Raw genomic sequence first — 14447 nt, forward strand, 5'->3', positions numbered from 1 at the left:
GAAGTTGGGTGCAGTAACACATGCAGGCAGGATTCCTTGAGCCTAGGAGTTGGTGACCAGTCTAGACAACATAGGAATACTCCAGCTCAAAAACAATTAAAAATCTCTACATTCTTTTGTTTGAAGAAAATAAAACTTCACCTCTCTTGTCAATTAGGGTAATTTTTGACTCTTACTGCAATAGTCTTGAGGGGTCTTGCTTGACATTTTTAGAAAGTGTTCAGTGAAATTTCTCTTTCACGCATTTTAATAAGTTGCTTCTACTTTCACTTGACCCCTATAAGTGTAAACATTTGACAGATGACCAGTTTCAGAAGGAGGAAATTTAACCAGATGGTAAACTGAGACAAATTTCTCCCCCTAGAGCAGTGAGCATAAATCCTGTTCACACTTTCTTCAAAAATGTCCACCTTCTAGCTGGCCCATGTCACAAATTCTTTCTTTCCTACTTCATTGGACAAACATCCTCAGTCCCCTGTGGTCTGCTTTTCCATTACTTAATCTATAAATATTACTGTTCCTAAAATCTTCTTCCCCTGTCTTTTCATATTCTTATTTTACATATATTTAGCTCCTGGATGGATATCCTCTGTTGGCCATCAGTCTGCCCTAACTCCAAAATATGTTCGAGTTTAAGCCGCACTTTTTTGTCTTTTTCTGATACATCAAGAAACAAATAAAAATAAATAACATTCCCTCCTCCTTGGAACCCTTTATTTATTTAGGCTTCCAGGTCACCACACTCTTCTGTAGTGTTAGTTATAATATGGTTCCCATAGGGTTTTCCCATTCCCTCAACCTGGTCTGGTTCTCTAGACTCATTCTTTCTCTGTCCAAACTCCTTCCAGGATCTCAACACAACTCAGGCCTTTGGATATCACATATGAGACTGATAAATTCAAACTTATGATGTCTAGAATGATTTCTCCCCTAAATGTTCTGTTGGTATCCAGCAGTCTATATGACACATCTATTATACTACCTAAGGGAAGAGAATTTTTAAGATGAGAAAAGAGATAAAAGTAACTAAATTAATGACTGTGAAATACCATGTCAGGGAGTGTTTCCTGTGTCTATGCTGGTATCAGAGAAATGACTGAAGGTTTGGGGCCCTGAAGTTAGAGAGTTTTGCTTTGGGAAATTTCATCTGCTCCCCCTCTGCCATAAATTCTCTTCAGTCTTTTGCCCAAAGCCAACCATCAGCATGGTGTCACGGTCACTAAAGTGACACCCTCATTTTCAAAAAATGTAATTACTCCTCATTTTACAAATATGATGACTTCTGAGTTGTGGTTATAAACCAGGATCTTGGAAAAAGAATGTGTCACCCACTTAGGTGGTAGAGATAGGCAGGGACTCAAATGTAATAGCAAGGGAAACTGTCAATGTATATTTCTCATTTTCACACCATGCAAAAGTAGAAAAAGGTTGCCATTAACATGTCTATTTATAATTGTTATTGTAAACAATTGAGAAGTTAAAATGAAAGATCCAGTGTGGTCATTGGAATCAACTTGCTGTATTCAACAAATGTTTATGAGACAAGTCTAATGCTCTGATCTAGACCTCAAGTCCCTAATGTATAGGTTGTGTTGTCTTCCCAAGTTTTCTGCTCAGTGATCTTAGCCCAACTGAGGGCACTGAAAATGCAGCTTTATTTGGTAAATGTACTTGCCATCTGGGGCATTGTAAGATATAAGTGTATAGAAGATGAAGTAAATTAAACCATTTTTTAAAAAAAAAAATTAGAAATAGGTTCTTTTATAAAGGTGATAACTTAAATACATTGATAGCTATTATAAAATAATTGCCATATAAATTATGTACGTTAAAGTTGTATCACACTGTTTATTTCAAAAAACTAGAAAAAATCTTGTCATTTTTACCACAAAGAAAAGATAAATGTTTGAGGATATATCTGTTAAGCCTAGTTGAAACATGATATAATACCAATTAATAATCATGTTTTAATGTTTATGTACCAATTAGAAATAATATATTTAAATTGAATATTTTAACCAAAAATTTGAAATATGTAACTTTAAAATTTAATTGTACCCACAATCATTATAAAATGATTTATTTTCAATGCATAAATTTAATATGTATTGATTAGAAAGTTGTAAGATAGGAGGGTTCAAGATGGCGGACTAGAGGGCGGCTGCATTTCATGTTGCTCCAGGACTCAAGATTCAAAAGAGGAGATAGTGACTTGGGACCAACTCAAAGCCGCCGGGTGAGTTTCTCCCATAGGGGAGGCATCCCCGATGGGGCAGTAGCCCTGGAACGCAGAGAACTTTGTGAAGTAGAGTGACTCGGCGGGTCGCCCCTCCCCTGCCGGAGCGGTAAACACGGGCAGCAAAGCGGAGCGAAAAATGGCGGATTGAAGTTTCCAGGACCGCGGGCAGATTCTCTAACCTAAGGAGACTCGTCTGCAAAGGGTGAGGGTCCCAAGCCCAGGAGGGAGGTCGGGGCCCCTGGGAACGTTGCCTGCGAAGGCTGCCCTGCCCAGGCGGCAAGACACACCTCCCCCGCTGGAGCAGTGAACTCAGAAAGCGCGGAACTTTGCAAAGGAGGTTGTGCGACACACCGCTTGGTTTTGAAGCCATCTGCCAGGGCTCCAGCGGCTGCCAGAGAAAGAGTGGCTGCCAGAGAAAGAGAACGCTGCCTGCGAAGGCTGCCCTGCCCAGGTGGCGAGTTGTTTGGATCCAGCAACCGCCTGAGCAACAGGGAGGGGACTGCCCAGAGGAGGTGGAGGTACGCAGTGAGTGGCTTGGTCTCCAAGCGCCCACACAGAGCACCGGGTGGCTGTCTGGAGGAAGAGACGAGTGACGGGTCACTGGGGCTTGGAACATATGTACGAGGCTCCAAGTGACTGGTCAGAGGGCGGGTGGCATAGCCAGGCGATTAGGTGCATAGCAAGGTCCGGTCCAGGGACCTAGGCACCTTTTCTTGAATGAACTTCACAGAGACAAGCTGAGGGGCGAAGTGAAGGTTCCAGGACTTCGGGCAGCTTCTCTAAGAAGGGACAACCTAAGGAGACTCGTCTACGAAGGGTGAGGCTCCCAGGCCCAGGTGAGCTACACAGAGACCAGCTGAGGGGTGGAGCGAAGGTTTCCAGGACTTCGGGCAGCTTCTCTGAGGAGGGGCCACCTAAGGAGACTCGTCTGCAAAGGGCAGGGCTCCCAAGCCCAGGAGGTAGGTCCAGGCCCCTGGAAATGTTGCTTGGGAAGGCTGCCCTGCCCAGGCGGTAGTTGTGGACTGAGGGGAACCTCTAGGAGGGGAACGGACTAGCGAGACCTCCCCACTGGGTGGGTCTTCCCTGCCGAGTGAGGTTTTCCCACAAAGACGGTAAAACCAGAGACACAGGCCCAAACAGGCATTGCCTCAGCCCGCAGTCTAGTTCCCCTTTGGATGACCATTGGTCAACAAGTAGAGGCACCTCTGCCCCCTAGCAGGGAATATACCCCACCTGAAGACCACCACCCCTAGAGAGGCAGCTACCTAGGGGAACACCGAAGTATCAACTTCCTCTAAGACTTCAGGCTACTGAAGGATAAGAGGGCATACACTAGCAATCTTCAGGGACATTATAAGTCAATAGAGGAAATCTGCAACATCTCTGCAGTCCACTGATACCTGAACAATATGAGAAAACAAGGGAAGAAAATGCCTCAAACAAATCTGGATGTTATATCAATAAAATCCAATGAAAGCATGGCAGAAGAAATGTCAGAAAGGGAGTTCAGAATGTACATAATCAACATGATAAGGGAAGCAAACGATGAAATGAAAGAGCAAATGCAGGCATTGAATGAACGCACCAATAGACAGTTAAAAGAGCAAATACAAGAAGCAAAAGACCATTTCAATAAAGAGTTAGAGATATTGAAAAAAAACCAAACAGAAATCCTTGAAATGAAGGAAACAATAAACCAAATTCAGAACTCCATAGAAAGCACAACCAATAGGATAGAACACCTGGAAGACAGAACCTCAGATATTGAAGACAAAATATTTAACCTCGAAAACAAAGTCGAACAAACAGAGAAGATGGTAAGAAATCATGAACAGAATCTCCAAGAACTATGGGATATCATGAAAAGGCCAAATTTGAGAATTATTGGGATTGAGGAAGGCTTAGAGAAACAAACCAAAGGAATGAACAACCTATTCAATGAGATAATTTCAGAAAATTTCCCAAATCTGAAGAACGAAATGGAAAATCAAGTTCAAGAGGCTTACAGGACTCCAAATACACAAAATTACAACAGACCCACACCAAGGCACATTATAATGAAAATACCTAACATACAAAATAAAGACAGAATCTTAAAGGCTGTGAGAGAAAAGAACCAAATTACATTCAGGGGGAAGCCAATACGGATATCAGCAGATTTTTCAATCCAGACCCTAAAAGCTAGAAGGGCCTGGAATAACATTTTTCAAGCCCTAAAAGAAAATGGATGCCAACCAAGAATCTTATACCCAGCAAAACTTACCTTCAGATTTGACGACGAAATAAAATCCTTCCATGATAAACAAAAGCTAAAAGAATATACAAAAAGAAAGCCAGCATTACAGAACATTCTCAGCAAAATATTCCATGAAGAAGATATGAAAAACAAAGAAGCAAATCAGCAAAGGGTGGAGATATCCTAAAGGAACTCTCAAATAAAGAGGAACCAAGTTGTGTCAAAAATAAGCAAATAAATGAATAAAATGAGTCAAATGACTGGGAATACAAATCATATCTCAATAATAGCCCTGAATATTAACGGCCTGAATTCATCAATCAAAAGACATAGACTGGCAGATTGGATAAAAAAGAAAGATCCAACAATATGTTGCCTGCAAGAGACTCATCTCTTAGAAAGAGATACCCATAGACTAAAGGTGAAAGGATGGGAAAAAACTTACCATGCACATGGACCCAGCAAAAAAGCTGGGGTATCCATCCTCATTTCAGATAAAGTGGACTTCAAGCCAAAGTTAATCAGAAGGGATAAAGAAGGACATTTCATAATGCTTAAGGGAACCATAAATCAGCAAGACATAACAATCATAAATATCTATGCCCCAAACAGTGGCTCACCCATGTATGTCAAACAAATCCTTCTCAATCTCAGAAACCAAATAGACCACAATACAATAATACTAGGTGATTTTAACACGCCTCTCTCACCACTGGACAGATCTTCCAAACAAAAATTGAACAAAGAAACCATAGATCTCAATAACACAATCAATAATTTAGACTTAACAGACATTTATAGAATATACCATCCAACGAAGAGTGAATACACTTTCTTCTCAGCAGCACATGGATCCTTCTCTAAAATAGACCATATATTATGCCACAAATCTAATGTTAGCAAATACAAGAAGATAGAGACACTTCCTTGTATTTTATCAGACCATAATGGATTGAAACTAGAAATAAATGAAAGGGCAAAAAACAGAAATTACTCCAACACCTGGAGATTAAACAATATGCTATTATATGAGGAATGGATAACAGAAGATATTAGGAAGGAAATTAAAAAATTCTTAGAGGTAAACGAGAACAAAGAAACATCGTATCAAAATCTCTGGGACACTATGAAAGCGGTACTTAGAGGAAGATTTATTTCATGGAGTGCATTTAATAAAAGAAGTAAAACTCAAAAAAAAAATGACCTAACACTACAGCTCAAAGCCCTAGAAAAAGAAGAACAGACCAACACCAAAAGTAGTAGAAGACAGGAAATAGTTAAACTCAGAGCTGAAATCAACGAAATTGAAACGAAAGAAACAATACAAAAAATTGACAAAATAAATAGTTGGTTCTTCGAAAAAATAAACAAAATTGATAAACCTTTAGCCACACTAACAAAGAGAAGACGAGAGAAAACCCAAATCACCAAAATTCGGAGTGAACAAGGAAATATCACAACAGACATGACTGAAATACAAAACATAATTAGAAGCTATTTTGAAAATCTATATTCCAACAAAATAGAAAATTTCGAAGATATCAACAAGTTTCTAGAGACCTATGAATTGCCTAAACTAAACGAGGAGGACATACACAATTTAAATAGACCAATTTCAAGTAATGAAATAGAAGAAGTCATCAAAAGCCTACCAACAAAGAAAAGTCCAGGACCTGATGGTTTCTCAGCCGAGTTCTACAAAACCTTTAAAGAAGAGCTCATTCCAATACTTTTCAAAGTATTCCATGAAATAGAAGAGGAGGGAACCCTCCCAAACTCATTCTACGAAGCCAATATCACCCTGATACCTAAACCAGACAGAGACATCGAGGAAAGAAAATTTCAGACCAATATCCTTAATGAACATCAACGCAAAAATTCTCAACAAAATTTTAGCAAATCGCATACAAAAATGTATTAAAAAGATAGTGCACCATGATCAAGTGGGTTTCATCCCAGGGATGCAAGGTTGGTTCAACATCAGGAAGTCAATAAATGTAATTCAGCATATCAACAGACTTAAAGTCAAGAATCACATGATTATTTCAATAGATGCAAAAAAAGCATTCAATAAAATACAGCACCCCTTCATGCTCAAAACACTAGAAAAAATAGGGATAGTGGGAACGTTCCTTAACATTGTAAAGGCCATCTATGCTAAGCCCATGGCTAATATTATTCTTAATGGTGAAAAACTGAAAGCATTCCCCCTAAAATCTGGAACAAGGCAGGGATGCCCTCTCTCACCACTCCTATTCAATATCGTCCTTGAAACTCTAGCCAGAGCAATTAGACAGACCAAAGAAATTAAAGGGATACGAATTGGAAAAGAAGAACTCAAACTATCCCTATTTGCTGATGATATGATTATATACTTAGAGGAACCAGGAAATTCCACCAGAAAACTCTTAGAACTCATAAGTGAATTCAGTAAAGTAGCAGGATATAAGATCAATGCTCATAAATCCAATGCATTTTTATACATAAGTGATGAATCTTCAGAAAGAGAAGTTAGGAAAACTACTCCATTCACAATAGCCTCGAAAAAAATAAAATACTTGGGAATCAATCTCACAAAAGAGGTGAAAGACCTCTACAATGAGAACTACAGAACACTAAAGAAAGAAATTAAGGAACACCTTAGAAGATGGAAAGATCTCCCATGTTCCTGGATAGGCAGAATTAATATTGTCAAAATGGCCATACTACCAAAAGTGCTATACAGATTCAATGCAATTCCAATTAAAATCCCAACGATGTACCTTACAGAAGTAGAACAAGCAATCATGAAATTCATCTGGAAGAATAAGAAACCCAGAATTGCTAAAGCAATCCTTCGCAGGAAAAATGAAGCAGGGGGTATTGTAATACCTGAACTTCAACTGTACTACAAAGCAATAGTAACAAAAACGGCATGGTATTGGTACCAAAAAAGACAGGTAGATCAATGGTACAGAATAGAGGACACGGACACAAACCCAAACAAATATAATTTCCTCATACTAGACAAAGGGGCCAAAAATATGCAATGGAGAAAAGATAGCCTCTTCAATAAATGGTGCTGGGAAAATTGTAAATCCATATGCAACAAAATGAAAATAAACCCATATTTCTCACCGTGCACAAAACTAAACTCAAAATGGATTAAAGACCTCGGAATCAGACCAGAGACCCTGCATCTTATAGAAGAAAAAGTAGGTCCAGATCTTCAACATGTCGGCTTAGGACCAGACTTTCTCAACAGGACTCCCATAGCACAAGAAATAAAAGCAAGAATCAACAAATGGGATAGATTCAAACTAAAAAGCTTTCTCTCAGCAAAGGAAACTATCAGCAATGTGAAGAAAGAGCCTACAGAGTGGGAGAAAATCTTTGCCAATCATACTTCAGATAGAGCACTAATCTCCAGAATCTATAAAGAACTCAAAAAACTCAACACCAAGACTACAAATAATCCAATCGACAAAGGGTCTAAGGAAATGAACAGACACGTCACAGAAGAAGACCTACAAACAATCAACAAACATATGGAAAAATGTTCAACATCTCTAGTAATAAAAGAAATGCAAATCAAAACCACCCTAAGATTCCATCTCACCCCAATCAGAATGGCGATTATCAAGAACACAAGCAACAACAGGTGTTGGCGAGGATGTGGGGAAAAAGGTACACTCATACATTGCTGGTGGGGTTGCAAATTAGTGCAACCACTCTGGAAGGCAGTATGGAGATTCCTTAAAAAACTTGGAATAGAACTACCATTTGACCCAGCTATCCCACTCCTTGGCCTATACCCAAAGGACTTAAAATCAGCATAATACAGAGATACAGCCACATCAATGTTCATTGCTGCTCAATTCACCATAGCCAGATTGTGGAACCAACCTAGATGCCCTTCAGTTGATGAATGGATAAAGAAACTGTGGCATATATATACAATGGAATATTACTCTGCAATGAAGAATGATACAATTATGGCATTTGCAGGCAAATGGATGAAATTGGAGAATATCATGCTAAGTGAGATAAGCCAATCTCAAAAAACCAAAGGAAGAATGATCTCGCTGATAAGTGGATGATGATACATAATGGGGCGTGGGAGGGGTTAGTTTTAGGGTTAGAGTGAGGGTTAGGGAGGGGGGCAATAATGGGGGAAGGAAGGACTGTATAGAGGGAAAAGAGGGATGGGAGGGGTGGGGGGAAGGGGAAAAAAATAACAGAATGAATCAACCAACATCACCCTATGTAAACGTATGATTACACAAATGGTATGCCTTTACTCTATGTACAAACAGAGAAAGAACATGTATCCCATTTGTTCACAATGAAAAAAAAAAAAAGAAAGTTGTAAGATACATTGGTTCTTTTCAAATTATTTGAATTTGAAGGAAACAGATTTACTAGACTTAAAGTGTCATTTATGAGACTTAAACTCGTTAAAGTGATTTTTTAAAGTTTCTTAATAGATTTTTCTTCATGTCCAAGCAATCAGGTATGTTTGAAAGGTCTGAAACATCAGCTGTGTGATTTTCAAATGGAATAATCTACTCATAATACAAATTTTTTAAAAAATGCATAAACCTAGTTTCCTTGGGAATTGTGAGTCCCCGTTCTTTTGCATTCTTTTTTTTTTTTTAATTTTATTTTAATGATCCCAACTATTCTACACATGTCCCTGATTTTTAAATTTGGGGCCGTGTAGTGCAAGGGAGAAACTCAGAACTTTTTATATCTTTCACTTTCTCAAAGCTATGGGTTCTAATCAAAAATCAATAAGTAACTATTAAATGTCATTTTCATATTTATAACCATGTTATTTTTTAAAAAGTGTATGCTAAAGTATTTACAGGCAGATTTGAGATTTTCAGAATACAATGGTTCAAGCATGAACATAGTTGAACACAATTGACTCCACAGTTTAAGAACCATTAACAATTTCTAGTGTCTTATGGTTGAATAATGAAAGACAGTTAACATGTAGCTATTTCTTAAGATCTTCCTATCAGCTACCATATTAGAAATTGAAAGTAAAACATAATGTTAGTTACTACTAGTTGTTGGTAAAGAATTATAATTGCTGTTTTTGTAAAATCCATATGGTCTCCAACTAGCTTCACTAAGAAATTTAAGGCTATATAGAATATATTGATTTCATGTATTTATGAAAATAAGACTATAAAATTTTTGAAATTAGGGACTATTTGAAAAATAAGCTATATTTAACTCATTTCTGTGTCCTAGAGAGTGTCTTCAGACATATGTAAGATTATTATGTACTAGAGCTGAGAGATATGAAAAGAACAAAGAACATTCCAATTTTTACAATCAAAAACATGAGCTCTTGATGAAAAAGGAGTGTGTTAAATAAACTGTGAGTTAATGACAAAGTATTTCGGTGTATGTGTAAAATATTTACTATTGAATCCCTAGTGTTCTGAAAATTTTTTTAAACATTTAAGAAATTTAGAGTAGAAAATTTAAGTTTTATGTTATTTTAAAATAGAAATAAATCTATACTATTATATTGAATACACAACATAGAAACATATAATTAAGGTAGTTAAAGTATCTACAATGACATTTCAAAATGGGATGAGTATACAACAAAATTTATGTGTAGCATATAAAATATTAATCACATCTAATATGTAAAATATAGTAGAATTACTATAGTATAATTTACATAATATCATATATGGATATTAGTATTATAAGTCATGTAGTAATTATATATAATATATAAAATAATGATGTATTGCTCAGACTTGTTTAATTTATGAAGATTTCTTACCTGACCGGAGGCTGCATTTTCACACACGTAAGTCTCATAGTATTCAGAGAACTCAGGAGCATGATCATTGACATTTAGAACTTGTACATACACAGGGACTGAAGAAATCTGTTGAACATTGTCTACAAGTTGAAAAATATACAATGAAAAAATACTTTAATAATGTCTTAAAATCATGAAAAATTACCTTCAAGACTACATAGTAGATTTCTTATTTCACTTGAAAAACCAAAGGTCAGGATCTCTCCATGAGGACAGAATACCTATATGATTCATGTATTTTTCAATAATATGGCCAAGGAAAATTTCTGTGTTCAACACATCTACTCAAGTAATATTTACTAAGTGTGTTTTATCAGACGTGGTTATCGTTGGAAAAAGGTAGGTGTAAGCACAGCTTGCTTAATTCTAGTAATTGCCAGAATTATTTATATGAATTTACTTAACTCTGTTGAATGTAGGTATTATCAATTTCCCTGACTTTACTGATAGAACAATTGAGAAACCATTTACTGTTCAACATTGCCTGAGGTTTCAGTTGATGTGGAAATACTTGTTAATATACCAGTCAATCCTTGCCAGGTGGCGCACAACTGTAATCCCAGGAACTCGGAAGGCTAAGGCAGGAGGACCTCAAGTTCAAAGACGGCCTCAGCTACTTAGTGAAGCAAGGCCCTAAGTAACTCAGAAAGATCCTGTCTCTAAATAAAATAATAAAAGGGCTAGGGACATGGCTCAGTGGTTAAGCACCTCCGGGTTCAATTCCCATTTAAAAAAAAAAAAAAAATATATATATATATATATACACACACACACACACCAGTATATACCAGTCAATGCTCTTAATCACTAAAATTTAGGTGCAGGTTTTAAAAACAAAATTGTTATTTAAATAGAATGTTCTACTACGTACAATAATTTTTAAATTAAAATTTGATTTTAAAAATAAATTTAATATTTTGTAAATATTGATACTCCTACTTCAGATGATCAATTTCAACATTGATGTAATAACATGATGAATTTGTATTTCAATTACGTATCTACTTTTATTAAATCTCATGTTTTAATTTTTTTCCTTAAATTCAATTTGAAGGCTTACTGGTTTTCTCAGGAGAATTAAAACATTTTCAAGACTTTTCCTTTGTTCTTTTTGTGCTATCTGCATTTTTTTTTTATTTTCAAATCTATAATTATAACTGAAATATAAATGTATTTTGCTTTAATTGTTTCAAATACCCAGTGTCTACTATCATTGCTGTTTGGTTACTTAGTTCAACATCCGTATCACTGTAGTATCTATAGTCTCTAGTGTAAGGCATTGGAATATGTAATCTTTTTAAACTGTGAATTTTATGTTCTATTAACTGAATAATATATGTGCACACACACATGCAGATATGTAAGTTGTGCCGAGCATTTGAAGCTGTTTCTTTCCTTAGTGCTGTCGGGGCAGTGGGTAAGCTGGGGAAATACCAATCCAGTTTAGCAGCTGAGGTCTTATCTCATAACCCGTGTTGTGCTGTGCTGTCTTTCAATATTTGAACATCCCTTGAACAGACATGATGACATAATTATAGTGTTGATCAGATTATACACTTTATTCCTAGAACATACGTAAATATCCAAGTGTTGCAGTAACTACTTTTGTAGACATCAGGAATCTTGCAACTCAAAGATTTCTGTTATTGTTGTTTTGTTTTACAATGTTGAATCAAAAAATACTTCAACAATTTTCCTCTGGGAATCTTCTGTCACAGAAAGACACTCCTCTGATAAAAAAGTAATTATATAGCTAGTAAGATAGGATACAATTAAATTATCTTGCACTTTTTTGTGCCATTGATTTATTCTTTTGATCCTTTTCATTCATAAAAGATTAGAGCATTTGGTATCTAAAAATACAAACTGTAAATTTTAAAGACTCTGCCTTCTAATAATTCACATTGTGGTGCATCTACATTAAGAAAGTAAATTATGTATCTTCACAAACATTATTTTAGCAGACAAAATAAGCTGAAAGGGGAGATATTTCTATAAATTCAATAAATTATGATCTTATAATAGCAGAGAACAATTTGATAGAGAAATCTATTTTTGAGGATGTCTAGACTTCCCTTGAACTGATTTGGATTCACTTTCACAATAGCTTTGTAGAGAATGACATTATGAATAATTTGTTCTCAGAAATAAATACGCCATGAATAAAAGCTTCTCGCTCTTGGAATAAACACCTTTGTGCTTTCTGACAGGAAACTCCTTGGCATTTCTTCTACCACAGCAGGCATTTGTTCTATTGTAACATTTGTTCCTCGTCCTTATTGTTTAGTTAGACAGAAAATTCAAACCCTGACCCAAGTCCTCCTGCCCCATTTCCACAGATCTATTCAACATATTGCAAAAAATATGTGAGAGGTACTTTCCATTCCGCCACATCACCTGCAGCTGTTCAGTAACATGAGGAATAAAGCAGACTAAGGTTTAAAGTCTTAAAGAGATCCAAGAAATTGAACAAGATTATTGAAGTTCTATGCAAAATTGGTTATAAGAAAGGTGCATTCTAGAACATCTCAAATTCACAGCTTCAGTCCTTTGCTGTACTACACTTTAATCCTTCACAATGTTATACTAAATGCATGGGCCAAGTAATGGTAATGATTTTGACTGTCTTTACTCTTGTGTTATAGCTATTCCTTTGTGCTTTATGTCCCATGATTGAATAACCAATTCATTCAAAATGTTATGGATACAATTCAAATGGTAAATTGGTATTATTTCACCCACTTTTATACCTTAACAATGAAATCTTCTGCTTATCTCTGAAACAAATAAACAAACAGACAACTGGTCAGATTATTAAAATCTGATCCATCAGCACAACTTCAAATGGGAGTTCAGTTGAAAAATGAATTACTTTTTTTGTGATATGCAGTCAATGTTATTTGTATCCTTCATATTCTGCACTATAATTATATTGAAATACAATTTATGTTAAATATCTAAATTCTAGAAGAATTAACTCTTACATTTTATCCTAAACATAGGAAAAAAGCACAGGCATTCAGTATTTGATTTCTGAAACACTTATGAACTGATAGTTACTCTAAACTGGTTATGGTTAAACAAAACACACTTAAATTATTTTAAACTTTGAAATTTTAATTCAGACTTTATAGACTTACTATTATTTTCATAGTAGTAAAGCAACATTTAAAATCAATTAAATACTTCCCTAATTTGACAATCTGGGGAACCAGTCCTATGAAGTGCATACTACAGTTTGCTTCCACTTGAAACTGTCTTTTCAGATGAAGTTATTTTTAGAAAGTACATAAGATTTTCCTTTTAATTAAAATTATGATTTAAAACTAAACTCACTCAGATTATCTGTTCAAAAACTTATAGAATTATACTTTTAGTGTTTAGTTACTGACATAAAAATATTTTAGTGCACATGATTGTCAGGACATAAAATTTCAGGCCTTGTATTGTGTTTTCCTCCATATATTTTTTTGCATTAAATATTATTTATTGTTATAATACGTAAAAACAACTTAGAAAATATTCAGTGGTAACCCTATAAAAACTTTAATACAAGTGAATACAAACAATTCATGATCAAATGAAATATGTATGTACATAACCTTACATATATAATATTATTTAACTATAAATTTCAACAACATTTAAAAATGGCCCTGTCCTCATGGTTAGGAATTATGTAATGTCATTAAAAATACAGTGATGAAATATACAGTTTCCAAATTAGTACTTACATCTTTCAATGGCTGTGACACTTAGGTTGTACCATGAGTTGACTTCCCGGTCAAGTAGGCTAGTGACGATAATTGTGCCATTGTCACTGATAGTGAACTCTTTGCTTCTGGTAATAGAATATCTGCACCAAGAGGAAAGAATCCCTAGTATTATCATATTTGCTGGGTAACATTGATATATAACATGGCTTCCTGCCACAGGATTAATTATTAAATGCACCCTCTGCATAGTTAATGTGATGCCAGTTTTAAAAATGGCACATTCACATATTTAATCAACCCAGCAGTGACAGAAAAGAGAAACTGATACAGCGTCCCATTTAAATTGGTGTATGCTAAATCTAAACACGTGTCACCCATTCTCAAGTCCAAGAGAGAATGTTTTTAAATGATGTGGTTGAGAAG

At 35.8% G+C, this 14447-nt stretch overlaps 1 protein-coding gene across 1 annotated transcript in view; it reads right to left on the reverse strand.

The window, feature by feature from the left end:
• Positions 1 to 14447, reverse strand: part of Cdh19 (cadherin 19) — a 92868-nt gene that overhangs the window by 22930 nt on the left and 55491 nt on the right. The window contains exons 8-9 of the mRNA XM_047526617.1: positions 14043 to 14164; positions 10267 to 10388 (exon numbers count right to left, since the gene is read on the reverse strand). Coding sequence (XP_047382573.1) covers positions 10267 to 10388; positions 14043 to 14164 — 244 coding nt within the window. The remainder of the gene's footprint in view (positions 1 to 10266; positions 10389 to 14042; positions 14165 to 14447) is intronic.

Source organism: Sciurus carolinensis, chromosome 15 (genome assembly GCF_902686445.1).
Source record: "Sciurus carolinensis chromosome 15, mSciCar1.2, whole genome shotgun sequence".
NCBI classification, from domain to species: Eukaryota; Metazoa; Chordata; class Mammalia; order Rodentia; family Sciuridae; genus Sciurus; species Sciurus carolinensis.